Source organism: Zootoca vivipara, chromosome 1 (assembly GCF_963506605.1).
Source record: "Zootoca vivipara chromosome 1, rZooViv1.1, whole genome shotgun sequence".
In the NCBI taxonomy this organism is placed as follows: domain Eukaryota; kingdom Metazoa; phylum Chordata; class Lepidosauria; order Squamata; family Lacertidae; genus Zootoca; species Zootoca vivipara.
Window position 1 is genome coordinate 133,688,987 of NC_083276.1, and position 26,999 is coordinate 133,715,985.

The 26,999-nt window shown below is 43.8% G+C and overlaps 1 protein-coding gene across 14 annotated transcripts in view; it reads right to left on the reverse strand.

Moving 5' to 3' along the window:
• The window catches only part of COL6A3 (collagen type VI alpha 3 chain), a 102,904-nt gene that overhangs the window by 23,854 nt on the left and 52,051 nt on the right, over positions 1–26,999 (reverse strand). For 13 of the 14 annotated variants that reach the window (XM_035139253.2, XM_035139335.2, XM_035139326.2 and 10 more), the window contains 27 exons: positions 24,613–25,215; positions 22,989–23,335; positions 21,267–21,345; positions 20,155–20,300; positions 18,758–18,850; positions 17,542–17,595; positions 16,591–16,662; positions 14,908–14,934; positions 14,725–14,769; positions 14,554–14,607; positions 14,109–14,171; positions 13,464–13,529; positions 13,288–13,341; positions 11,895–11,930; positions 10,850–10,912; positions 9,892–9,954; positions 8,715–8,777; positions 7,111–7,173; positions 6,737–6,787; positions 5,671–5,706; positions 5,510–5,572; positions 3,202–3,264; positions 2,971–3,003; positions 2,836–2,872; positions 2,714–2,725; positions 2,080–2,573; positions 1,593–1,689 (listed from right to left, as the gene is read on the reverse strand). In XM_035139253.2, coding sequence (XP_034995144.2) covers positions 1,593–1,689; positions 2,080–2,573; positions 2,714–2,725; positions 2,836–2,872; positions 2,971–3,003; positions 3,202–3,264; positions 5,510–5,572; positions 5,671–5,706; positions 6,737–6,787; positions 7,111–7,173; positions 8,715–8,777; positions 9,892–9,954; positions 10,850–10,912; positions 11,895–11,930; positions 13,288–13,341; positions 13,464–13,529; positions 14,109–14,171; positions 14,554–14,607; positions 14,725–14,769; positions 14,908–14,934; positions 16,591–16,662; positions 17,542–17,595; positions 18,758–18,850; positions 20,155–20,300; positions 21,267–21,345; positions 22,989–23,335; positions 24,613–25,215 — 2,877 coding nt within the window. The remainder of the gene's footprint in view (positions 1–1,592; positions 1,690–2,079; positions 2,574–2,713; positions 2,726–2,835; positions 2,873–2,970; positions 3,004–3,201; positions 3,265–5,509; positions 5,573–5,670; positions 5,707–6,736; positions 6,788–7,110; positions 7,174–8,714; positions 8,778–9,891; positions 9,955–10,849; positions 10,913–11,894; positions 11,931–13,287; positions 13,342–13,463; positions 13,530–14,108; positions 14,172–14,553; positions 14,608–14,724; positions 14,770–14,907; positions 14,935–16,590; positions 16,663–17,541; positions 17,596–18,757; positions 18,851–20,154; positions 20,301–21,266; positions 21,346–22,988; positions 23,336–24,612; positions 25,216–26,999) is intronic. The other variant, XM_060282378.1, reaches the window with a different exon arrangement.

Consider the following 26,999-nt stretch of genomic DNA (forward strand, 5'->3'; position numbering starts at 1 on the left):
TGACAGGTCTGTTGATTCTCTCCCCAGCAAAATGCTGCAATTACTACCAGTGAATTGGACAGCCGTCCATGAAGTCATGCATTGCTGCACTGGCTAAGTGAAGCCAGTTTTTAGACTTCAGTTTATAACTGCAGGACCCCATGCAGGGGCTAAGCGTCACAGGGTAGAATGAAGGCACTTGAACAGCACTGCTGCGAGCAGAAAGATGGCAGGACCACCAGTGGTTCTTCTGCATGGGACACAGGTGGAGCTGTGGTCTAAACCACTGAGCCTCTTGGGCCTGCCAATTATAAGGTTGGCAATGGGGTGAGTTCTTCACAATGGGGAGAGTTCCCGTTGCTCTGTCCCAGCTCCTGCCAACCTAGCAGTTCGAAAGCACACCAGCGCAAGTAGATAAATAGGTACCACTGCGGCGGGAAGGTAAATGGTGTTTCCGTGCGCTCTGGCATCCATCACAGTGTTCTGTTGTGCCAGAAGCGGTTTAGTCATGCTGGCCACATAACCCGTGGAGAAACGCCACCTTCTTCAGCCTGAAAGCGGAGATGAGCACGACAACCCAGAATTGAATTTGACTGGACTTAACCATCTAGGGGTCCTTTACCTTTGATCAGTCATGGGATATGTACTGTGACTGCCTCCAGAGGTTTGGGCAAGATAGGGCTTTTTACCTTTATCTGTATGGCACTAATTTAATGGCCCAGAAACCTGAAAACAACTTAGCACATTTCCACAATAAGGGGCTTTGGAAACAAAAAGTGCTCTTTCAGTTAGATATAATATTCAGAATAAATTCACTATAAAATTAGTGCATTGTGCAACAAACAATGTGTGATGTGGACATTTCCATTTGAAACACACTTTCATATTAGGGGTGGGCAGATTGAGATCTACTGAAAGATCTCTATTTGCAGTAGATCAAGAAGGGTTTCTGATTCCCACTTTAACAACAGCATCACAAAAAAGCTTCACTGCCCCACTTTCCTAAATTGTGTTGCTGGAAAAGAACACTTTGAGGGGTGTGGTAAACCAGGTGTGGATTTTGGGTCTTTTGCTGACTATGAATTCTTGGGTGACCATATGCTCAGAAGCACCCTTTACCTTAATTAATAGTGTGTTTCTGCCTGGCTGAGCTACAGTTCTGTACCTGGCTTCAACTGGTAGACCTCCATGAAAACAACAACTCCCAAGTAGATCCCGTGGAACCTTCTTATAAGCATATATTGTATATTTGCACCTCACTAAGACAAACAAGTATGGCACCTCACAAGGAATGGGTTTTAGGGGTCCAGCAGCTGCTCAAAGGTACAATGGATGATTCTGCAATAGCATGGGGCCCGGACCCTGGACTACAATGCAAAGGTACCTACGCTTCAGTAACAAAAGTAAATTTGAAGGTGGCAGGTTCTTGAATGGCTCTGCAGTGAGGCAGACAAAGGATAAAGGTTTAAAGCCTTTCCTGACAAGAGGCCCTGCCTAACTTGCAGAAGATCATATTGTCTGTACTGTGCAGCTAAAACAAATTCCTAGTACTGGATGCAAATTGTACTGTCCTTGAAAAATACATTATATAGGAAAGAAACCAAGATCCTTACCTAGACAAACATGGCACATTATTACTCTCCTAATAATTTGGTTCAGTTGATCCCTGTTGCCAGAAAATACGATGGCTTGCCCACCAGTATTGTTGATCTGGTTTAGACAAAAAAGAAAACAGGCATCAAAGATTGATTGGTGTAGACAGCCCATGAATAGCTGAGGCCAAAGAGAAGACTTGGTTGACTTCTGAAAATTTGAGCAGCTTCTGCTTTTGAGACCTGCCTTCAGACTATACAGGAGATGATGGCTGAAATCAGACAGGCAGTCTCATCATCCTTTTTTACAGTGCATAAAAATGAAAACCATTTCTTTTTCATAATTATAAATGCTTTAATACATATGCTACTTCTTTTTTATTTAAAAAACAACTGCAAGGCTTTAAAAGAGGGCAATAGGCCTGGTGGCCACAGTCCCTGGAGAACGGCTGTGCCTTAATACCCCAAAGCACCCCTGGAGCAGAAGAAAAGTTGAAGGAATGCAAACCTGCAGCGCATTTATGAGGGGCCTGTCCTCTCTGGAGGTAAGGAACACAGGCACAACTCCTGCATCATAGAGTTTCATGACAGCATCGTTAAGTTGTGCAGATGCTCTTGTTGGCCCATTGCTGAAGAAAACAGCCACCTTCCGCATGAGGAACCCACTGCGGGCACGTTTGAAGGTATTCCTGGCCACAAAAGACATGGCCGTTTCTAAGCTTCGCTGTTTTGATGTCTGTGGCATTTGGAGCTCTTGAATCTGTTTGATGAGATTTGCTTTCCTTCGGGAGTCAGCAAAACGGATCTCAGTGGTGACTTCGCTGTTATAGGTAACTAACGCAACCCGGGCACCCCTGGGACAGTTGCTTTCAGCAATTGTGAGATTGTTAACAATTGTCAACACTGCTTGCTTTGTTCTGTTGAAAATGTCTGCACTTCCTCCAGTGGCCGTATCTATAGCAAATGCCAGTTCTGTGGGGTAAACTGGACATTCCCTGGGACCTGCAGGTAGTGGATACATTAAGCAAGAAAGGAATCTGATCAAACACATTTGTTTCCAAAATAGCCAGGGACATAGTCTGCAAGTCACAGCTTGCATCCATTTTTGGCGCCAGAAATTGAGGAATCTAATATGGACTTACCATAACAGCAGGCTGTGAATAACAGAAAGAAAGAAAGGAAAAGAAAGAAAGAAAGAAAGTCAATGATTTCATCATCTTCTCCAATGCAAACTAAGCATTAGAGGAAAAAGAAATGGACTTACGGCATTTATCTTTGATGTTGCGTACAAGTGTGCATTGCTTTAAAGGAAAAGGAAAGGCAAACGGTGAAAAAAATGGAAGAAGTACAAGAAGTTTGGTACTACCACGAAAAATTATGGAATGAGAAGATGACTTACATCTCTTGCTTCTCCTCTGTCACCCTTGAGTCCCTGAAAGAAAGGATTTTAAAAGGCAACTGTAATTGCAGGACTTGGGTTTCAGAGGGCTTGTCTGATAGGAGCTTGACTGATTTCAGTCAACTGAGTAGTCAGGGTAGTAAACTCGGCATAGAAAGAAATGTAAAAGTATTCTAGACTCTTCAGCAAAATCAACATGTCAAACAAGTAATGTGTGCATTGCAAACTTACCTCTGGCCCTGGATATCCATTCTCTCCTTTTTGGCCTCGTATGCCAGGTGCTCCTGCACTTCCCTAAATAGGAAAAAGCAAACAAGAGGAAATGTGCTTGATCCAAATCCCACACACCTGCCCTTTTAAGATAATTGTATCTGCTGTGGGTTGTTTACCTGGAAAGGTTCAAATTAATGCTAACAGAGCCAGCATGATTCTACCTGGCCTACCTGCAGACCCCCCATCTCCATTATTTCTGCCCTGCCCTGGTCCGTGGGGCTGCCCTGACCTCCCATCACTTGCTGAGAGAGGGGGAGGAGGCCATGAGGTTTCTGAAATTCCTCACCCCACCCGCCTGCACGTTCAACAGAAATCCGCTCTCCAACAAGTTACCCAAACATTTGAGAACATTTAATTTCATTTGGAAGTATATTCCGGCGTATAAGACAACCCGGCATATAAGACGACCCCCAACTTTTCCAGTTAAGATATAGAGTTTGGGATATATTCACCGTATAAGAAATACGACCCGGCATATAAGACGACCCCCGACTTTTGAAAAGATTTTCCTGGGTTAAAAAGTAGTCTTATACACAGAAATATACAGTAGTTAACTGTTTTAGGGGCTCTTTTATTACCTGATGATTTGGACTTACTGATGCTGAAATGATCTTTAAATTATTTTAAGCAAGTGTTGTAAGCCGCCTTGAGGACCAGTTGGCAAAAAAAGCATATAAATGGTTTAAATAACATTTTTGTTCATGTACACTATGCAGATTCCTGTGTGTTTGTGTAGAATAGGTTGGATCCATAAATGGTGTGTGAAAAACAGCCAGTAGTACTTGCAAATGTTTCTGCAGTGCAATAACCGGTAGCTTTGAATACAGCTTGCACAAGTTTTTGCACAAGTACATGAACACTTATTTAGAATTAGGTTTGCTTTTATCACACAATGCTCCAGCATTGTTCTGGATATGGAACAACTGATTGGTTCAAAATTGGGAAAGGAGTACGACAAGGTTGTATATTGTCTCCCTGCTTATTTAACTTATATGCAGAATTCATCATGCGAAAGGCTGGACTAGATGAATCCCAAGCCGGAATTAAGATTGCTGGAAGAAATATCAACAACCTCAGATATGCAGATGACACAACCTTGATGGCAGAAAGCGAGGAGGAATTAAAGAACCTTTTAATGAGGGTGAAAGAGGAGAGCGCAAAATATGGTCTGAAGCTCAACATCAAAAAAACCAAGATCATGGCCACTGGTCCCATCACCTCCTGGCAAATAGAAGGGGAAGAAATGGAGGCAGTGAGAGATTTTACTTTCTTGGGCTCCTTGATCACTGCAGATGGTGACAGCAGTCACGAAATTAAAAGACGCCTGCTTCTTGGGAGAAAAGCAATGACAAACCTAGACAGCATCTTAAAAAGCAGAGACATCACCTTGCCGACAAAGGTCCGTATAGTTAAAGCTATGGTTTTCCCAGTAGTGATGTATGGAAGTGAGAGTTGGACCATAAAGAAGGCTGATCGCCGAAGAATTGATGCTTTTGAATTATGGTGCTGGAGGAGACTCTTGAGAGTCCCATGGACTGCAAGAAGATCAAACCTATCCATTCTTAAGGAAATCAGCCCTGAGTGCTCCCTGGAAGGACGGATCGTGAAGCTGAGGCTCCAATACTTTGGCCACCTCATGAGAAGAGAAGAATCCTTGGAAAAGACCCTGATGTTGGGAAAGATTGAGGGCACTAGGAGAAGGGGACGACAGAGGACAAGATGGTTGGACAGTGTTCTCGAAGCTACGAACATGAGTTTGACCAAACTGCGGGAGGCAGTGCAAGACAGGAGTGCCTGGCGTGCTATGGTCCATGGGGTCACGAAGAGTCGGACACGACTAAACGACTAAACAACAACAAGCTCCAGCATGAGCTGTGAAACAGCACTACTAGGAACAGAAAGCTCCTTCCCCAAGCAGGTCACATTTGAGTCTAACTCTATGATGTGTTTATGCTTGGCTGCAGTTGGCCCACTCAGGGTTTATTAGAGATCTCTTCTCTAGTAATCGGGAAGTGGAAGGTGATCTTTGCCTTGGAACTGATCATTTTGATGATCTGAGACAAATTTTGTGCTGGCACCTACGGCACGTTTATGAATATATGAGTACAGGGACTTCTTTTTTTACCCCCAAAATGCACTGAATACAACAATGCAAGTAGTTGCAACAGGATGAAACTGGGAGTAAAGAAAATGATTTGAGGAAGAACATGAACCATGCAGGCTCTCAGTTTAATCCTCCACTATCAAACACAGGAAGCTACATTACCCTGAGACCTCTGCTTCCTTTGGGGCCAAGATCTCCAATGCCACCGTTATCTCCAGGCGCACCCTGTTTAAAACAGAGCAAAGCATTATCTCTCTGGCACATGTCACTCATGAGCTACTGTATTTTAGCATAAGGAACATAATTAAAATTCTTCTAAGTACCCTTATTCCTGGATATCCTGGGAAACCAGGCTCTCCCTGTGGAAATAAGAAACAGATTGTGGGTTCAATGAAACAAAGGCAGCGACCTTCCCTTGACTGTTCCCAGAAATAAAAGGGCTCAGGTGTTCCCAGCTGTGCCAAACCAGACCTGAGGAGGCACCCAACAGGCATGCTGTGCCACTCAGCAGAAACAAACCACCCCCATCAATTCTGCTTTGAAATTGTGTCCCCAACCCCTTGTAAGGGCAAATTAACATTAGGGGGGGCGGGTTCATGCAACCTAAGCCTGATGATGCCTGGATGCTCCCCACCCCCATGAATGCCTGAGACACTGTAAGTGGGAAGTAACTGGCTGCTGTGGAAGTGTCCCAATTAACCCCTTCCCACTGCCATGTGCTGCTTACAAGGACTCTAGGATTTCTTTTCTAAGTAATAATAGTTTCATGGGAGTCTAGTTCTGTATATGCCTACTTCAGATAACTTCGTACATTGTGCTCTGGTTTGAACTTGTTAGTCTTGGCTTTTATCATCCATTTTATTTCTCAGTCATCCTGTTTATAAAATCATTTTTGCTAATTAAGCACAACCGCTCTGAAGACTAACATTATCAAAATCATTTTTATTATGATTCGTACAATACCACCAGGGTGTATTCGTGTAGAGTACTTGAAACCTTGCAGAGTTTCACAGGTGAAAACAGGGAAATCCCTCCCCAAAGGTTTGTGTGTGACCATTAGGGAAAGGAAAGGGTTGGATGCAGGGTTAAGCCAAAGGCCACGCAGACAAGGAAGGTTCTGAAGAAAGAGAGAGGTGGCGTCATGCCTGCCCTGAGGGCGGGACGGGAGATAGGGAGGGCCACGCAAAGCATGCAGGAAGAGGACATGGACAGGGTTGCCTTACAAGGCAAGAGACCCTGGGAGGGGCAAGAGGCCTTGCGCTCCTTGATACACATTTTGCTTTCACTAAACTCAACTACAAAACTTGCATGAAGACGTGCCTTGTGGATTAGGGGACCCTTCATGTATCTATCGGATAAAGGCAAGCCCTGGGACTGTAGGCTACATACCTTTCTGCCTTTAGCTCCTGCCCTGCCAACTCCATCTCGTCCATCATCTCCCTACAAGACATAAAGGTGCAGAACATGAAAGCGCAACACATCCTGGAGCTTAGAGCCGTCTTCAGCCAGTGAACGTGATTCTCAAAATTAGACATATCAGAAGGCCAAGGCTAATGTGTTCAAAGAGAGTTCTTTGAAAGAGAGGGTCAGGAGAGTTGAAACGGAAGCTCTGCGAAGTAGATTATGAGCCACCAGTGCTGGCCTCACTGGAGGGATCAAGCTCTTCAGCCTCTCAGAAGCCAGCCTGGGGGGATTGGCTGTTCGTTTCACAATGGGGAAATGCCGTTCAGCAATGCTTCCAGCCTCCACGGAGCCACACTTACCGTCTCTCCTCGGGGCCCAGGGGGACCGTTGGGACCCTTGGGACCAGGATTGCCAGGTTCACCCTGTGTTAAAAATAATAAATTTAACTTAGGATGCAAGCTAGTATAACACAGTATTTAAGGGACTCAGATATGAATCTCTGGTTGGAATCGCTTCTGCCATAGGCTCATGAGGTGACCTTAGGAAATCTGCCTCCTCTGCTTAAGCACTCCCATCTGAAATATGGGGGTAACAATACTAATCTCACATGCAGGAGGGTCATGAACATTACAATAAGATAATGTAAATAAAGGGCTCTCAACACTTGAAGGAGTGTCTCCACCCCCCTTGTCCAGCTCCGAGGGCCTTCTGGTGGGTCCCTCACTGTGAGAAGTGAGGTTACAGGGAACCAGGCCTTCTCAGTAGTGGCACCCACCCTATGGAATGCCCTCCCATCAGATGTCAAGGAAATAAACAAATATCTGACTCTTAAAAGACATCTGAAGGCAGCTCTGTTTAGGGAAATTTTCAGTGCTAGAAGTTTTATTCTGTTTAATATTCTGTTGGGAGCCGCCCAAAGTGGCTGGGAAAACCCAGCCAGATGGGCGGGGTATAAATACTGAAATTATTATTATTATTATTATTATTATTATTATTATTATTATTATTATTATTATTTATTGTGCTTAGTGCCATCTAAATGCAAAGCTTTATGCTTTATTATTATTTCTCTCTTTCTCTTCCTACGTCTGGGCACAGCAACCCAAAGAGAGAAGGGAAGGAACCACCAAATTCAAATTCTTGCAGGGTGAAAAGGGGGCAACATTTCTCTCTCCTTTCTGTAACCCTAAATCCCCCACCCAATGTATGTGAGCTGCAGGGCCAGGGAACTTCATCTCCATTCTGGGGTGCTTTGCCAGTGGATCATTCCCTTTCCCCTCCTAACGCAGGTGCTGTATCAGCAACAGAGGAGGAACAACCGGAGAGTTTTCCACAGCTGCAGCAAGGAGGCACCTGTGGGCAGACCTCATACTCTGCCAGCAGAGATGAGAATCTCTGGGGATTTCCCTTCCAGAGACCCTAAGATTGTGCCCTTATTATTTGCTGCACTATATTAAATTGGCTTAAAATGGCACCTATCTTCGTAGCCCACCCAACCACATTAAGGAGAGGCTTTATTGCAGGTTCAGTAAGCTTCCCTTGCCCCCGCCTATGTTGATAGTTAAACTTAAGACCAAAAAAAAATCCCTTCTGGATCCATCAGCATTCAAAGCATTTTACACATTTTCAGTAGGAATAGCTGCATTTGCACTCTGCATATGAGCAGAATCTCATTTTTCATTTTGAGCTACAGAATAACTTTGAGAGAAATAAAAATGCTTGTTCTGTACTGCTTCCAAGCAACTTCACACTTCAAAGCAGGCATTCACACATTCTGGCAATGTCACTGGAGATGACCTCTCATATTTATGGCTTTCACAGTGATATTGTTAAAATGCATGCAGTCACAGAAGAAAGGGGCTGACTCCCCTTCATAACAGGAACCCTAGAAAATCATTTACATGTTAACACCAACATTAGCCCCCCCCCATCTCCAGCCATTCTCTGTAATTTTGTCACTTACCTTTTTACCAAGAGGACCCAGCCGGCCGCGCTCCCCAGAAGTTCCCGGTGGGCCTCCACCACCCTACGGAGACAAGGCCTGGAGATTGGCAACAGGGCAATAGCGCAAACATAACAATGGGAACAGCATGAATAGAAATTCATATGGAAGCTCAAGGGGCAGGATTTAATCTATGTTCAGATATACTTGGGCAGCATTTGGAATCAAGATGGTAGACTGAACCTTTCAAAGCTCTGCTGATTCTAACCACTGATTTCAAAACCACAAAAACTCAACTGATTTTTTGGTTTCTTAGAATTCCTGAGCAATCTTGGACATAAGGCAGCCATGAGAACCGGATTCTGCACTCATATAATCCCCAGATGAATTTGGGCAAATAAGTGCAGTTCCTTTAAAACCTAAACTTCAAACTTTTAAAATGCTGCACTCATATTTGGTAATTTTGTCAACTTTATTTTCAATTCCAGTTTTTTGCAACATTGGAAGAATTTGTGGAATTTGTGGAAGGAACTGCTACAATGAATTTCTGTGAATGCTACTCAATAACATCACAGCAGCTTCATTATTATTACAGTATCTATTTATTTATACTCTGCCTTTTTCCCTGACAGGGAAAAATCCGCTGGACAGATTTTTGAATGAGACTTTTCAGACTAAGAGAAACAATGAGCATTTAAGACGTTACAAATTGTTAAGGACCTTGAGAAGCTGGAATGTGTGCAGAGGAGGGCAACCAAGATGATGAAAGGTCTTGAACCCAAGCCTTATGAGGAAGGGAAAGAAGCAGTTGGGTATGTTTAGCCTGGGAAAGAGGAGACTGAGAGGAGATACGATAGCCATCTCCAAATATCTTAAGGGCTGTCACATGGAAGGTGGAGCAAGCTTCTTTCTCCTGCTCTGGAGGGTAGGACACAAACCAATGGCTTCAAGAAAGGAGATTCCAGCTAAACATCAGAAAAAACTTTCTGACAGTAAGAACTGTTGGCAGGGGAATGGATAACCTTGGAAGGTTGTGGATTCTCCTTCCTTGGAGGTTTTAAGCAGAGGTTGGATGCCCACCTGTCATGGATACTTGAGCTGAGATTCCTGCATTGCAGGGGGTTGGACTAGGTGACCCTGAGGGGTTCCTCCCATCTCTAACAATTCTATAATTCTAAGAAAAACAAAAGCATTTTACCCTTGGACCAGGCAGGCCTTGCTCTCCTCGAAGACCTGGAGTTCCAATTGTGCCAGGCGCTCCCTGTACAGAAGCAAAAGCAAATAGCTGAGGTAAAAGGCATTCAATACAAAAATGGAATTTTGCCAAAACACAAAGAGCAGTAACTTAAGGCCTGGGTTCAACTGTTGAGGTCATGGCACTATTTCCTCCCTGATATAAGTAAATCTCAGGAAATGACAAAAACTTACTTTTCCATGTCATGACACCACAAAGTAATATATAGAAGCCCTGTGCAGACATTTCTTCACTAAGTAGATAATGGTCTGCACCAGGGCCATAGCTTGGGGGGGGGGCAAAATCGGCTAAAAATATAAAAGTAAATTAAATATTTGATTTTCTGTGAAATAATTCATTACAAGGTGAAGTGCATGAGGAATTGAATGGGTGGTGGAGGGTTGGAGAGGCGGAAAGAAGAGCTAATTTGTCCCTGACTGGGGGGCACAATCTGGGCAGTTCTGCCAGGGGCGCAAGATCACCCAACTACGGCTATGGTCTACACTGGATCTGTATTAAACCAGTATCCCATGCAGTAGGGTAAATATACAACATTAACTATTTAGTGATCCAATGATGGTCTCTGAAATTCCACTGTTGGTACTATCCCCTGAAACTATGTAGAAAGATAAAGTTCACAGCATCCTCTGTTAGTACTTTGCAGAGGGAAGAGAGAATCGCCAGTTACTTACCGCTACTATTGTTATGAATGGACAGATTTACCTTACCTGGCCTTTGGGCTCCTACTGTTTACTGCTTAACCCAGGAAAATGCTTCAGCTGCAGCCCATAAAGGCTCGAGCCACATTAGTCTTCAAGGTGCCACAAGGCTCCTTTTTGTTCTCTATCGTACAACAGCCTAGCACGGCTCTGCCCTGGAACGTCACCAGAAATGCCAGAAATAAGCTACAGAATCTCCTCACCTGTGGGCCTCTTGGACCTGGTTCTCCCTCAGATCCTGGTGTACCTGGTGGACCTCTGTTTCCCTAAAATATAAGAGTAATTGAGTAGCCAGTGTAATGAAACTAGTGGGCTGTGGATTAAGGACAGACCAAAAGAAAAAAGCACTTCTACACAAGATGTGGAATTTACTACCCCTAGGTGAGGTACTGAATAGGGTGTGAAGATTTTTCTGCTTTCCTCTGCCATTGCTCCTCAAACCACACATACATGGCCTACCCTGTGAATTCTGCTTCCTTTTTGATGAGAGTCTGCATGCCTAAAGTAGATTAGGCAAATTCATGGAGTTTCTATGTTCAAACAGCAGGACTGGGCACCTCTTGCCTCCATGTCACCTCTTTGGGGGCTACTCAGAAATATCTGCACTGACCACTGCTGGGAACAGGGTTCTGGGCTAGAGTCTAGCATTTAAAAGAGGAAATGTAACTTTCCTAAATGTTGTTCAGTATCTACATGGAAAGCTTCATTTTCCTCAAAGGTTTATTCCCCCCCCCTTCAAATAATATTTATTGATTTTCAAACATTTCAGTACAAAAACAAAAAAGTAAAAGTAAAATTAAACATAATCAAAAGAGAAAAAGAATTGGGGGGGGGAACATATCAATTGTTACATTAACTTGACATTGTGGACTTCCTCAATTCCCCCCACACTGCGTCCATTCTTAAATCTAAATTAAGCAATTTTCCTTTATCATCTTAAATCATTCTAACACAATTTTTCCATTATCTCACAACCAATTCTAATCTACACCAAGAAAAAAAGCACCTATCCTCAACCTATAATTCATTAATTAATCTAAATCTAAATTTTATTTTCCCATCCATCTCTAATTCTTCCTTTAGCCTCATAATTTATACCCCAAAATTTTCCATATATTCAAATATTATTTCTTCTATCTACTAATAACCTTTAACCACTTTTATCTAATTCCCAATCATGGATCTTAAAAAAGAAAGAAAGAATGGTGTAGAAGTATTATATTTTGCATGTAGATTGTTAGCACTTACTTTGATCCCTGGAGGTCCTCTTCTGCCCTGTTCTCCCTGCAAATCAATACAAAGCACAGCCATGAACAGTAATGCGAAGCTATCGCTAGCAACAACCTCGGCTCTATTTTTGTCATTGCCTCTGCTCTGCAGTCTTCTTTCATGGTTCCCTGATAGGAAACAGGCCCCTTATTCTGAACTTCCTTTGTGGGACGCCATGTGGAAGATCACAGCAGGGCTCAGTAGCTGAAGAAGCCTTATCCCACACCTCCTCTAGCTCAGCTTCTAGCCCTGAGCTCCTTTCCTTAAATGTTTCTTCCCCAATGATGCCCACGACATGGCTTCCCCTCAGACAGCACCCACATTCTCACTGCCCTCACCTAGTTCCCTTAGGAATACCCTGTTTCATAACACCAGGCAATATGTCTCCCACCCACCTCCTGGCAATGAAGCTGGCATTCTTGTGGGAAAACCATTCCCTGTAACATGCAGGGCCATGCCTCCTTCATCATGGTCATGTGGCCTCCTGCCAAGCCTCAGCTCTGGGGCCCATTGCAACTGAAAGGGTTATATCCAGATCTGTGGATGAAGGTGTGTCCACATTGGCCATGTGTTCCTCCCAATATGTCCTCGCTCCAAAGCTGGGCTGAAATCTGCTGAATTGTCTCAGGCAGCCACCAGCTCAAGGCGACTGAATGCAGGGAATCCATCCCTGATGCTGCTGCCATGGGGGGGGGGAGGAGGGGGAGGAGGAGGAGGAGGAGGAGGAGGAGGAGGAGGAGGAGGAGGAGGAGGAGGAGGAGGAGAGCACGCAGGGGAGAGCAGGGAAATGGCTCACGCAACCAGGAGAGGCCAGGCATCCCTGAAGAAAAATGGTGCTGCTTTCTTCACGGATAACATCACAAGCAGAATGAACTTTGCTGTTTGTTACACCTGGCTGTTTCCCCTAGTTTCTCCAATTGGTTTTGTAAGTAACCAAATACTATAATCACAACACATTAATTTCTAATAGTAGCATGAGCTTGGCTGGAAGGCACACGATTCAGATGTTACTGAAGCTAAGCAAGTGTGGAGCCAGTCAATGCCTCCATAGGAGACCACCTGGGAACCCAGCTGGATGTCAGCTTGAACTTCATGATGGAAGAAAGGTGGGCTCTAAATGTACCTAAATAAATAAATAAATAAATCAGAAAGAACCCACACCGGGGTGCTGCACCAACCTGCACCCCCTCCAAATTGTTTTCAAGAAACAAATCTTGATGAAGGGCAATATAATAAATACTGCAAATAACAGCTCAGTTCTTTGTCCTGATGCATTGTTGATGGAGTGTAGCAAAGCTATTTCCTTCCATTACACACTAGGAACCGTTAGCCAGAAGCAAACTAAACAGTAGGGGAAATGAACAATACTCACATTTCTCCCAGGTCCTCCTGGGGTACCTGCTGGTCCATCTCTTCCAGCTTCTCCCTGGGACAGACAAAGCACACATTCTGTTTATTGCTTTATAGGCAAAGAGTAATCAATGTAACAGAATTTTGTTTGAATTATCAGTTTTTATTGCAGTGAAAATCCAATAAAATAAGCTTTACCGATTGTCCAAGTTCACCCTTTTGGCCTTTAGCTCCTGGCTGAACGACATCAGGTCCTGGTGTGCCCTGGAAGGAGCAGCAGCAAAAAGTGAACAAGTCATTAGTGAGGTAGCATTTGCTTTAGTAACTTCATGAGTAGCCATGATTTGTGTTTTGAAGCATGTGCTGCAAAATTAACATGCCTTGAGATCTTAGATTGTTATGCTATATGTACTTCCCCCGCCTCAGCCCAGTGGAAGGGGTTCAACTAGCAAAGGTTGATGCCTCGATTGCTTTGAGGGTTGGGCTCTAGGAGCCCAAATTTCAGTCATCTCAGAAGAGGTAGCTGCATCCGCTTGTTACACCGCAGTATGGCGCATCCAGTACCCCACATGTTCCCGTTCCAGAGAGCCACTACTTGGTCAGCAGAGAATCCTAAATAAACTGAGACAGCTTGTGGCCCACTCCCAGGAACCATGTACACATTAGGGGCAGCTTGTATACAGTATGCAAGAGATGGGGAAGAATTAAAATTGTGTACTTGTTTTAGTGATGCAGAGCACTGAATATCAAGAGCCTTCTGCTTCACAGAGAAACTGCTCCATGACAGTTGCCACAGTCTAAAGTCTGAAATAAAAACCCTTGAAAAATGTCCAGCATATTTACCGAATCTCCTCGCAATCCACGGTCACCACGCTCTCCTCTTTCTCCTTTGACTCCTTTGCCACCCTGCAAAGGTATATCGACATCATCACACAGCTGAAAGGCACCCAACACAGCTATGGCTTTCTGTCAATGTGTCGCTTGCAGCTTTAAGTATGTTGTCTGATGATTGCTGATTTTCCACAAAGAAAATACTAATGAAACGGAAAATGGACTGCTTTCTTGCATCTATGTCAGGGCCTCTTTAATACCAAACAAGAGGACCCCGTCCCAGGCTGTGCATGTCTTTTCTGATGCAGAATCAGATGTGTTGGTGCCTGTGTTGGACCCGCGGAGGTTTTGAGGTTGCAAACCATTTTGCTTTGGTTGTTTGGGTGCTGGCAACAGCTCTGGGTTCACATTTGCCCTAGTGTGTTTTGAGTACTCTAATAGATAATATAAAACTTACCCGTCTGCCGGGGCCTCCCCTGTCCCCAGGAGAACCTGGATGGCCTCTGTCTCCCTGGCAAAAGCAATCACATTATTCACATATATTAATGAAAGTTGGTTACATAAAACAAATATTTTATGAACCAGAAAAGTTTCCTTTAAATGACCAAATGTTTCCCAGGCAACTTACTTCTTCCCCATCTATTCCATCGAGGCCAGCCTCACCCAATTCACCCTGCCAGAAGGGAACGAAGCAGTTATTACAGGGCAAAACACCAAATTTACACAAAGGTGACAATGCATTGTTTTTAGGAGAAACACACACATACATGGTAGACATTTTTCCTTCTGATATTTCTAAATGGTTACATACCTTTTCCCCTTGAAATCCACGACTTCCCTAGAAAGATATGAGAAAAAGAAGGTTATTCATGTAAGCCAAACCTTGCTCCTCAGAAACCCAAATTAGAGAAATAAATCAAATGAGAATGAAGGGGCCACCACAGTTTGAAGCAGCAGATCATCTGAGTTCTATCAGCTTTTCCACTGACTTCAGTAAGAATTGGCCTGCTCTAAAAACTGCTTGATGCAAGAATGTTGTGAATGTTGTACACTTCCACTGGTGTGCTTTCGAACTGCTAGGTTGGCAGAAGCTGGGATAGAGCAACAGGAGCTCACCCCACATGTGGATTCAAACTGCCAACCTTCTGCCAAGAGCCCAAGAGGCTCAGTGGTTTAGACCACTGTAACTCCCATCATCCCTAACTAGCAGGACCAACCAGGTCAGGGATGCTGGAAATTGTAGTTCCAAAACAGTTGGAGACCCAAGTTTGAGAAACTCTGCTCTAGAGAATAAGACAGACATTCTAGACCAGGAATGTGGACCTTCAGGTCCGTGCCAGGGACAGAGGTCAAATGTGACTCTCCAGGCCTTTTTCTCCCCCAGGCCACGGCCTCTCAGGGACTCCGCTCTGCCCCTTCCTCAAGTGCTTCTCCCTGGCTGCACTGTGTCCTTGTACCGGGACAGTGCCTCTCGCTTGCGTGGTCAGAGGACAGAAGTGGGTGAGAGAGGTTTTGTGTGTGTAGAAACCTCTTCCCTTTGCACAGGGTGCAATGTAGTCTATTGTGCAAAGCTTGCCTGTAGCTTACTTGGGTCTGAGTTGATGTAATTTTGTTTTGCAATGACCTGGTGTCTACATGCAAATAAATGAATTAGCTTGAAACTAACTTACTGCGGAAAGGTTGTATCCCCTGCTCTGCCTTCTGCTGCCTCTGGCCCCATCCACCCTGACATGTGGCCTGCAGAGGGCTGACCATTGAGCTGAAAGGGTGACCACCCCTGCCAGTCTGGGTTTAGGTGAGGGTTTATGGAGCGGAGTTTCTCAGCATAATCCTCTATGTGCCTGCCCCAAAGTAAATCCCACTGAGCTCAACAGGGTTACTCTCAGGTAAGTGGATATATGAGTGAAGCCTCCCAGGACAATCCTACAGATATCTGTTCAGAAGACATTCAACTGAATTCAGTGGGGCTTCCTCCCCAGGAAAGTGGGACGAGATCTGCAGCATCCATCACTGTCATTCCTTTTCTGAATTTAGGGGAAAGAAGACCAAGCAATGTGCTGAAAATACCCAATATTTATCACATGATAAATATGGATGTTCACTGATCTGCTGCAAAACACCAATACAGTGGTACCTCTGGTTGTGAACGGGATCTGTTCTGGAGGCCTGTTCGCAACATGAAAAGGCCGCATCCTGAAGCAGCGTGTCTGTGCAAGCGCGTGATGCATTTTGTTGTTTCTGTGCATGCGCAGAGCATGATTTAGCGCTTCTGTGCATGTGCGCGCGCCGAACCCAGAAATAACCCATTCTGGGACTTCCAGGTTCAGCGCGTCCGTAACCTGAAAAGACGTAACCCGCAGCGGACTTAACATGAGGTATGATTCTACTTGATCTTCAGCTGGAGTGAACAGGGCCGATGCCTATGGACAGATGTTCATCTGCTTTATTCTGTATTCTGCTTTATTCTTTATTCTGTGGTTGTTGCTTTTAATACCTTAGTTCCTCTTTCACCAGGACAACCTTGGAATCCTTGAGTTCCGTTTATACCTGGAGGCCCACGATCACCCTGTGAGAAGAAAGGAAGAATTCAACAATTTGCATTTATGTCCATTCAGTCATAGATGGACTGGGTATTATCTTGGCTCTTGTGCCTTACCTAGAAAGCTGCTTATTTAAGCAGTTCTGCAGTTAACACCTGGTAGCAAATGGCTCTGAGTGGATCTCTAGTGACACCTCTCCTTAAAGACTCACATAGAAATTCCATCATACTTTAATAAAACTACAAATGGGATTTGCCGCCGCCTCTCCCCAATATCATTTTAAATGGCAGATGAGAAAAACCAGTCTTCTGGCCTGTGCTGATCAGCTCACAGTACTAAACTACCATTGCTTGGCTCTTTGTAACTTACTTCTGCAACCACTTCCTTCCAGCCACACGACAACAAGATGAGGGAAAGGGCAGACACCCTTAAGGTTAAAATCATTTTCCCCCTTCATTTTCTTTTTCATTCTATAATCTCATTTTTAACTTGTATACCACATTTTTACATAGCTGGGTACAAGGCAGTTTACAAGCCACAGGAACAACAAAATATAGAACAAAGATCACACATCCTATAACAATCTAATCCAGTGCAAGTACGTCATAATGAAGCAGATTCCTATAAAAATAAACAACTTAAATCAACTAAATAATCGATTTGAAATATATTGTTACAATTAAAAAACCTCAAAATCAGCAAATAACAATCAAACAGAAAATCACTCCCAACCGTTACAGTAAATCATTACTAGACTACAATCAATTAAAATAGCAGCAAAGTCACAACATACACAAAATTTCTCAAAATTATTAGAAAATAAAAAAATTGTCCAGTAGCACCTTAGAAACCAACTAATTTCTCAGGGCACTTGAAAGAGTTTATATTTTAAAAAGTTTACTCACTGGTCCGCCTTCATCTCCAGGATAACCTCTGTAACCATTTTCCCCTGAAGTTCCCTTTAAAACACACAAAGACACAACACACATGGTTTGTATTTCCATCTATATACAGTACATACACTCGGGCTCTCTCTTCTAATATCCTGTATTCCTCCCCTTAATCTTAATTCAAAATCTTTCTGGGTTTCTACAAATAGAAGGTTTCTATTTTACTATTTATAGAAGTAAATAATTGCACTAAACAAGCAATCTGACTTGCAGGTCATCCTCAACAGCACTTGGTTCTGTATGTGTATCGAATTTTACAATCTTTCATGAATAGCAATGGTATCTTCTTTTTATGGCATTAGAGGCTTGCAGTCAGATAATAACAGAAGCTGATGGTATTTAGCTTATCTCTGCCACCTGAAGTTCTATTCCGGTCTCTCTAATGTGAACAGTGTTAAATTATTCCTTATTTGTTGCATTACAGCTCAATGAGATGTTCAGAATTTGACCCACATAGCAGAAGTCTTTGCCTATCCACATTCAACTTGTCAATACATCATCAAGTACTACCAAGCTCAGAAATGTGACCCTAGGACTATGAACATGGTCCCCAGCACGGTCAAATTCTAAGCCAAAAGTAGAAGCTTTGCTTTTTATTAACCTAGGTAACAATGCTGAAATGAAATTTCACATCAATTCAGAATCTGGCAAATTTTAATGGACAGCACTGAACCGATTATCTGGAAGCATGATTCTTTCCAGACAAGGCTACATGAGTACAATATACAGAATTTGCCATAATTCAGTTCTGGCCCCTCTCAGGTGGGTGCCATTGCCATTTTAAGAGAATAAGGGAGGCGTTCAGGGTGAGTCCTGGCACCTCTTTTTTCTAGAAAAATAGCATTGGCAATACATAGATCATTGTGAAACAAAAGCTGTCGGCCAAAGAGGTACTTTAGGTGTGCCAGGGGTCTGGGCAATTTTTCTAGTGCAATTTTGGCCTCTTCCCCTTTGAACTGAAGAACAACCTTGCCTCCATCAATGCAATATCACTGATAGCTCCCCGTTTCAGAACCGTGCTGCTATTAGTCATGGGGCTGATATCCCCAGATCTAAATCCCCTTGGAAGTGTGGAACTAGTTATGTAGTACTTTGCATCCTGGTCAAAGACCAGAAAATTGGTTGCTGAATTTCCAATGGCTGAAATTCCAATGAGGCTGAAACATCTCACCTTTGGTCCAATAGACCCGGGCAGTCCCCTGTCTCCCCTCTGTCCTGAACATTTGCATGGGACACCACAGCACGCCTTTTCTGCAATGTTGTCCTGTAAGGAAAGTAAGTATTGCCATTAGTAAATTAGAACACAGATCAACTCATTTTTTTAAAAAAGGCACATGAGCTACAAGTAAATTCCTTCTCCTCAATGGACATGTTTGCAGTAGATTAGTGTGTGTTGCTAGAGAATGAAAGGAGTTGAGGCACAGGCCCATTTCACAAATGTACATAAAATCTGTATATGCTAAGGCAAAGGTCGGCTAACTCCGGCCCATGGGCCGGATCCGGCCCACGGAGGCTGTTTTCCGAGCCGCCAGCTCGCCAAGTCCCCTGCGCGCTGTGGCGTGGGGACTCGCCAAGTGGTGCCGGAAATGGCACCTGCGCACACGCAGATGCTAGAAACCGCATCTGTGCATGCCCAGATGCTGAAGATCACTTCTTCGCAGGCGTGATTTTTGGCTTCCAGGCATGCGCAGAAGCGATTTCTGGCACCCCAGACATGCACAGCGCGGCACCGGAAATCGCTTCTGTGCATTTCCAACCCATGTCCAGCCCACAGACAATTGTCTGTGGGAATGATCCGGCCCACAGCTGGAAAACGTTGCCAGCGCCTGTGCTAAGGTGTACCCAGCTGCCCTACAAACCAAAGTCCTTTTAAAAAAAGTTAAAAGAGGCTCCTTACAATATCTCACAATGAAGGCAAGTCCAATAACATGAAAGAGGGCAATTAACGTATGAATTGTCTAAATTTCTTTTGGCCAGTTTAGAAAATAATGTTTTAAAAACCGGCAACTAAAGTTAAAATAGCTGAAAAAAAGCAGGGAAAATGCTAAAAGCAGCAATGAGGACAATACTCAGCTGACCTGGACCTACAGCTTGGAGAATATGTGTACATCTGTGAAAACATTTTCTAGAAAGCAACTGTGCTGAAAAAGGCAGAAGGATGTCAAGGAACAATGTAATAGTAAACAAACCTTGAATTCATAATATTTGGGAAAATCATTTAAAGCACATGCCTTTCCCCAAAGAATCTTGGGAACAGCAAACACAAACTGCAGTTTCATGATTCACTGGGGGAGCCGAGTGCTTTAAATGTAGGTGTGGTTTGGACCACGGCATGCAAACAATTCTGAAAATGACATTTTGGTAACTAAGTATTAGAGTCCAATGGACAATTACATAGGAGAACTAGTTTGACATGGTGGCTAAGAGACACAGAAAGTTGCTAGCTGAAATGTCACCTCATAATTAGGCACGAAAAGAGTGCATTTACAGTTGTGTAACAGGTGTTCTAAGTTCATAAAAGTATACATCTAAAGCTACTCAGGCAAATTACAGATCTTAGTTATTTACTAGTTGCTCTGCCAGTTCAAAGTCTATATCTTGCAGATTCACTCGAAGAGGTCGGTTATAAGTAAAACCACGCCCAAATTCCAGCTTCATCACATCGTCAAAATTTGCTGCTCGCTCCAACCCAACAAAAATGAGCGCCTTGACACCTGGAGAATTGTAAGAAAAAGCCATCAGTCATAAGCGACTGTTCACCAACTCTAAACAGCTTAGTCTGTATGGCTCTGCAAGGTGCTATCTTGTTCTCTGGGTAGACACCATCAATATGCTGATGAGGGCAGCTAATGCTCTCCTTTCAGTTGAACCAAACAATTTGCTCTCAGTGCTTATTCTGCCTAGAAGCAAGTTGCACCAAATTACTGGTGCCATCTCAGGCATTTCAGAAATCCACACCATCAGATTTTGGAAAATATTTCCCTGCAGTATTACTGTTCTATCAGACACTGACTGGTCTCTGGCCCAGAAGTTAAGGAGCCCTTTAAAAATGGGAAAGAGGCAACTACAGGCTACTCCTCCCACAGCCCAACATTTTGTGAACCTTTTTTCTTCTTTCTAAAAAAATCCCAATAATGGAGGATGGTGAGAGCCCCTTCCTCGATGCTGCCACACACATCTTGAACAGCAACACGGCTTCCCAACAGGCTCCTTGACTCATTCATTCTCTAGGAATATGGTATTCCCCTGGCTGCACTAGACTGGGAATAGTGCAAATGTAGCACTGAGCAAGAAACCCCAGGCTCTCTCTCCTTTTTTGTAATTGTCTGGGATAGCCCAAGCAAGTCAAGAATGGCAAAAGAGAACAAATCAGGGTAGTTTTAAAATGTCAGTCTTTCATCTTCATTCAAAATGGTGTCCAGTTGTATCCAAATGACAAAAATTTTGCTCTTCCATCTCAGGAACCATTGTGCAAAATTTGCTTAAGAGATATAAAATTTGTTTAAAATCGGCACAGAAATGTTTAGTCCACCATCTTGATTAAAAATGGCTTCCATTTGTATTCAAACACAGACAAAAACCGTCTCCCTCATGCAAAATTTGGTTACAATATCATAAGAGGTGTCCAAATGAAAAGGCCAAGAGACATGCAACTTTCCAAAATATATTGTTGATAATACCTTCTCTCTTCAGATCATCAGACGCAGCTGCCAGCTGCCCTCTAGAGCCATCAATGCCATCAGTTAAGTGGATTACAACCTGAGGAAGGAAATAAGTTGTGAAACACATTTATGGGGGGAAAATCACTCTAATGTAATTTGCTTTATTATTAGATTCATAAACCATCCTTCATCATAAGATATCAGGGTGGTTCACAGAATAAAAGGTCTGCCATGAGAAATGTAACAACCATTCTGCTTTCAGATGAATTCTCCTCATGGCTGGGTGCTGCTGCTGCCATAGCTGCTTGAGCCATTTTTGCTATTCCCTGCATTACAAGAATTCTGCACAGCTAAAATGGAGCCCCTTCTCGGGGAAAGGAGGCACTTCTGTGCACGTCCCTCTGCCATGGGCAACCTTGGGCCATGTAGTTCTCCCAAGGTGCCCTGGTCAGTTTTCAGAATGGCATTCAGGAAATGGCCTGTGGTTCCAGAGCTGTCCAAGGATCTCTTCTGGATATGCCCTGTGGCACAAGGCCAACTGTCCTCCACACTCTTTGCCTTGGATGAGAGCAGGATGATGTAGAAGTCAGGAACAGCAAGTAGATTGATAGCTCCTCCAGTCATGGCAGAGGGACACTGGTGGCGCTGTGGTCTAAACCACTGAGCCTCTTGGGCTTGCCATTTGGAAGGCCAACGGTTCAAATCCGCACCATGGAATGAGCTCCCATTGCTCTGTCCCAGTTTCTGCCAACCTAGCAGTTCAAAAGCGCACCAGTGCAAGTAGATAAATAGGTACTGCTGTGGTGGGAAATTAAACTGTGTTTCCATGTGCTCTGGTTTCCGTCACAATGTCCCATTGCACTAGAAGCAGTTTAGTAATGCTAGCCACATGACCTCAAAAGCTGAATGCGGACAAATACCAGCTCCCTCGGCCCGAAGCAAGATGAGCCCCACACCCCGTAGCCGCCTTGGACTGGACTTGGGCTTCCAGGGGTCTTTACCTTTTACCAGGCATGGCATATGTACTGTGACTGTCTCCAGAGGTTTGGGCAAGATAGGGCAAGGTTTGAAACGAACAAGACAAAGCTGCTTAGGGCAGAAGAGTGGCTTACAGGGCTATCTCCACCAAAATTATATCTATAACTCCATACAGGCAAACAAAACTTACGGTATGAAGTGCTAGCTCAAGACATTTTGCAGCATGAACTGAAGCCCTAACCCTACCATTCTTCCCAACACTTTAAATTCAGACACCAATTCATAGATTCATAGATCATATCTAATTCATATAAATCAGTCAAGATCAATGCTATACAGGAATACATTTGCGGTTTTTTTAATCTTCACATTTAAGCATTTATTTGGCAAATCAGATTTTATCTAAATTTCCCAGCTAGTAGTGGGAATAAAGCAAATAAGATTTTACAAAAAAAATTCAAAGAGCAACTTGTTGCTTTGTGCCTGTGAAACAATATTTGGCTGCAGCAAGAGATTAGGATCATAATCCATTAATCTGGATTTAAAATAATGGGGGGGGGACTTAATTTGCTTGCAGCAATTAAATAATATTTTTGCATTTTTGCAAAGAGTTCAATGAAACAGTTGGGAGAATTTTTTGCCAGAGCATGTCAAGCAGTTCCAGTATCATAGCTATAAACTGGTTGTAAAACTGAAAAGCATCACAGATTCAGAGTCCATCCCCTCCCCTCCCAAAAAAGAGAGAATGGAGTCCAAACTTACCTTCACGGTTCCAGCAGGAGATGCTCTGAATTTGTTCTGGTAAGATTTGAGTGTCTCTGCAGTTAGGACATATGGACCACCACTATGCAAAGCTTGGAACTTTTCAAACAGCTCCGGCTGGTACTCAGAGAAGTCAAATCCTTCCACGACTCCAGAGCGAGTCTGTGCCAGGAGAGCCACCCGCGTCCGAGGGGCCTGGTTGGCAGTGCAGCTAATTTTCTGCATCTGAGTGATCGTGTTCAGAATGTGATTGACTTTTGACTCCAGCACCTTCTGCGAAGCAAATATACTTTGCCCTGGTCCAACATCGGATACATCAAATCCGAGTATGACATCCAGATCACAATCTTGACAAGACAAAAGCACAATGGCATGTTACACCGCGTAGGGGAACATACATCCTATACAAATGCATATAGGATTCTTCCATACAGAAAAAGGGATTTATGTAGCAAGTACTCATAACCCATCGTCCTAGACGTGGTGCATTCTTTCTGTTGTTCATGGGTAAATTGATAATAACAATATCTATAATTATTAAACTACAGTGCAGATAAGCTTTCAGTAAAGCTGTCCCTTACTAAAGCTTCTCCCTTTTCCCCAAACTTGCACCACTAAACTTCCACCCCTAACAGGTGGCACGCTTGTTGTTGTTTAGCTTACTTTTTAAACTTCTGCCCCACAATGGTCCAGTAATATGCTTCCAGTACTTACAGAGTAAAAGAGGGCCATAAGCCCTGATAGCCAAAGAGGGGGGGGGGGCTTCCAGCACAATATACAAAACCACAACAGAGCATCACACATTAAAAGCTTCCTGATACAGGGCTGCCTTCAGATGTCTTCTAAAAGTCAGAGAGTTGTTTATCTCCTTGACATATGACGGGAGGGTGTTCCACAGGGCGGGTGCCACTACCAAGAAGGCCCTCTGGCTGGTTCCCTGTAATTTCGCTTCTTGCAGTGAGGGAACCACCATGGCTGTGACAGCTATAAGCAGAACTTCATCTGCTTATCTTAATGCTGCTGAGGGAGCATTTTAAATCTTAGCTTTGCCTCATGCATGGTTTGAATTTTATCTCTGTCATTAACTCACTGGGTAGCTTTATGCAAGCTTCTCCCTGTCTCTCTCTTTCAGTCCCCTACCCTGCCTTTGGGGTTGTACTAATCATGTAAGGTTGCAACATGGTGGTAAGGCATAAGAAGCACTATACAAAATCCAAGCTTTACTATTTTCATTCAGGACCAGCCGGATCCCTAACTCTCCTCAAGCTTCAAGGTATTTCAAGAAAGTGGAGTTTGGGGCCTTGAGCCATTCACTGGCTTGACTCAGACTATATCCCACCTAAGAGACCACTAGTGGTGCATTCCCACATGCCTTCAGCAGCGACATGCTCTTTAAATTGGTAAGTGTTGAAAATAAAGTAGGTTCTATCGTAGAGTGTAAGGAAGTCAGCCATTCTATGGAAGAAGCTACTGTACTTAAAAGAATGCAGTATCAAAAGAGAGAAAGAAGCAAAAGCACAGTTGTATACAATAATTACACCGGTGCATAGAGCGTCAAGATGGAAAATGGACACGGAAAAAGCAATGGAAACAACCCAAGTGTATTTAAAATGGCAGCCATTACCTTTTGAGACTTCCCCCACTGGTCTGCACAGCTGCTCTTTCATGGTGTCACTCAACGTAACCAGCACAGCCTCGTTCAACTCCGAGAGTTCCTGGGCCGTTGCTGCCCGGAAAGCTGTGGTGCCGTCACTGGAGAGTTTGGTGACTTCACCAAGGTCAATGTTTTTCACTCCAACTGCAAACACCTTGACACCTGACCGTGCCAGTGCTAAGGAAGCTGCCTGCCCATCATCTTCCGCCTTGCCTCCTGTTATAATAAATGCAATCTGAGGGACCTTTTGATCTGCCCGGCTGCCAGCCTCCTTCACAAAATGTTTTGCTTGGATATGCTTGATGGCTGCTCCAGTATCAGCAACTCTGCCTCCTTTGTATGTCACTTTCTCAACAGCATCTAAGATCTGGTCTTTGCTGGAGAAATCCTTCAGAAAGAATTCATCACTCACATCTGAGTTGTACTGCACTAAGGCAACATTAATGGAATCGCCTTCTTCATAAATAGCGTCAATGATGCCATATACAAAGTCAATCACTTGTTGGAAATTGTCTTTCCCAAAGTTGATGGAGCCATCCAGCAAAAAGACAACGTCTGCTTGTTTTTTGCCATCTGAAAGATGTAAATGGGTGGGGAGAAGTATGAAACAGGCTGAAGACCCCCTGCCCCAATCAGCAAGGCTAGAGATCTGTGTCATGTGCATAAGGGTCACCAGCAGAATCCATAAAATATAGATAAATGCATTATGGATACCTCCCCACATTTCCTTTGTAAAGAACAGAAAGTGTCTTGAATTGATGGTTGTGAAAACAAACTTGAAAATAAGCAGGTGCTTAAATCTCAAAATTTTAGAGGGATTGAATTGAACGATAACAACTGAAGACACATTATTTCCTCTCACTAGACTACTATTGTTGCCCAAAGTTCCATGAATGACAACTCACCCTTTGCCAGTGCTTGTGGGAGGAAGAAAGAAAGTTGGGTAGCAAGTAGAGAGACCCCTGACCATTAGGTCCAGTCGTGACCGACTCTGGGGTTGCGGCGCTCATCTCGCTTTACTGGCCGAGGGAGACAGCGTACAGCTTCCGGGTCATGGAGCCAGCATGACTAAGCTGCTTCTGGCAAACCAGAGCAGCACACGGAAACGCCGTTTACCTTCCCGCTGCAGCAGTACCTATTTATCTACTTGCACTTTGAGGTGCTTTCGAACTGCTAGGTTGGCAGGAGCTGGGACCGAGCAACGGAGCTCACCCCATTGCGGGGATTCAAACTGCTGACCTTCTGATCGGCAAGCCCTAGGCTCTGTGGTTTAGACCACAGCACCACCCGCGTCTCTAAGTACCCATGTAAGATAAGCTAAAACCAAATTCAGTATATATACTGATGCATCTAACAACCGTAACATCCTACCCTACACCCCATTTTCAATGTTGGGGTTTTTAAGGTAGTCTCCTGTGCCCCCATGTGATAATTATGTAGATGATTTTATTAAAATGTGATGTCAAGATAATGAAGAATATGTTTGTTTTTTTTAAGTTTTTTAGATTATAAAAGAAGAACATTATCACATGGAGAGCAAAAAGAAAAAGAAAAGAGCTGATTCAGGTGATTACCTTCTGTTTGAAGGATGAAAGTTCGGTATCTCTATCAAGCAAAATGGTAAAGGGCTTTGTGGTGTGAACATTTGCTTTCACCCCTATTAGTAGTACAGTATCATGAAGTATCAGAAGGATGGTGGAGGATTATTGGTATTGTGAGCAAAGACTGAAACACTGGAATGGTCTTTAGCTTGTATACCTTATTTAACATATGAATCAATCCATTATCATTACACTCTGAAACGTTCCTCTTCTGGAAACTATCAAATCTATTCTGATGGCCTATACCAAAGTAGCAGTGCTCCCCTCATCACACAGTGCATGGATTTCTGCCAATCACATTTAAATTTGTATGGGGTCAGTCAAAGGCCAGACCAGCTTTTAAATCATGGGAGTGGACCTGAGTGAAGGCTCCCAGGGGTCAGTCTCAAGCCCCACCCCTCAGTGGCCCCGCCCCCATGCCTAGCCACGACTGGATCAAACAGCAGGCAGGAAATCAAATTCCAGTGAGTGGTGAAAGAGGTGAATACAACATCTCCCTTCAGCAGCTGGAGTCAAGACACGCTGTGGCCTGGGGGGATGGCTGCAGCGGAGACCCTGAGCCACAAACACCACATCACTATGGAAGTTGTGAGAGGACATTTCCTCCACTAAAGAACAGGCCCACTTGGTCTCTTTTGTGTGTGTGAAATGAGAGCGCAAAGGTCTGTCTGTGCACAATTCTCTCTCTCATGCACATACGGTTTCTTTAGATCCCCACCAACACAAATTTCAAATTCCTCTAAAAATGCAGTATTT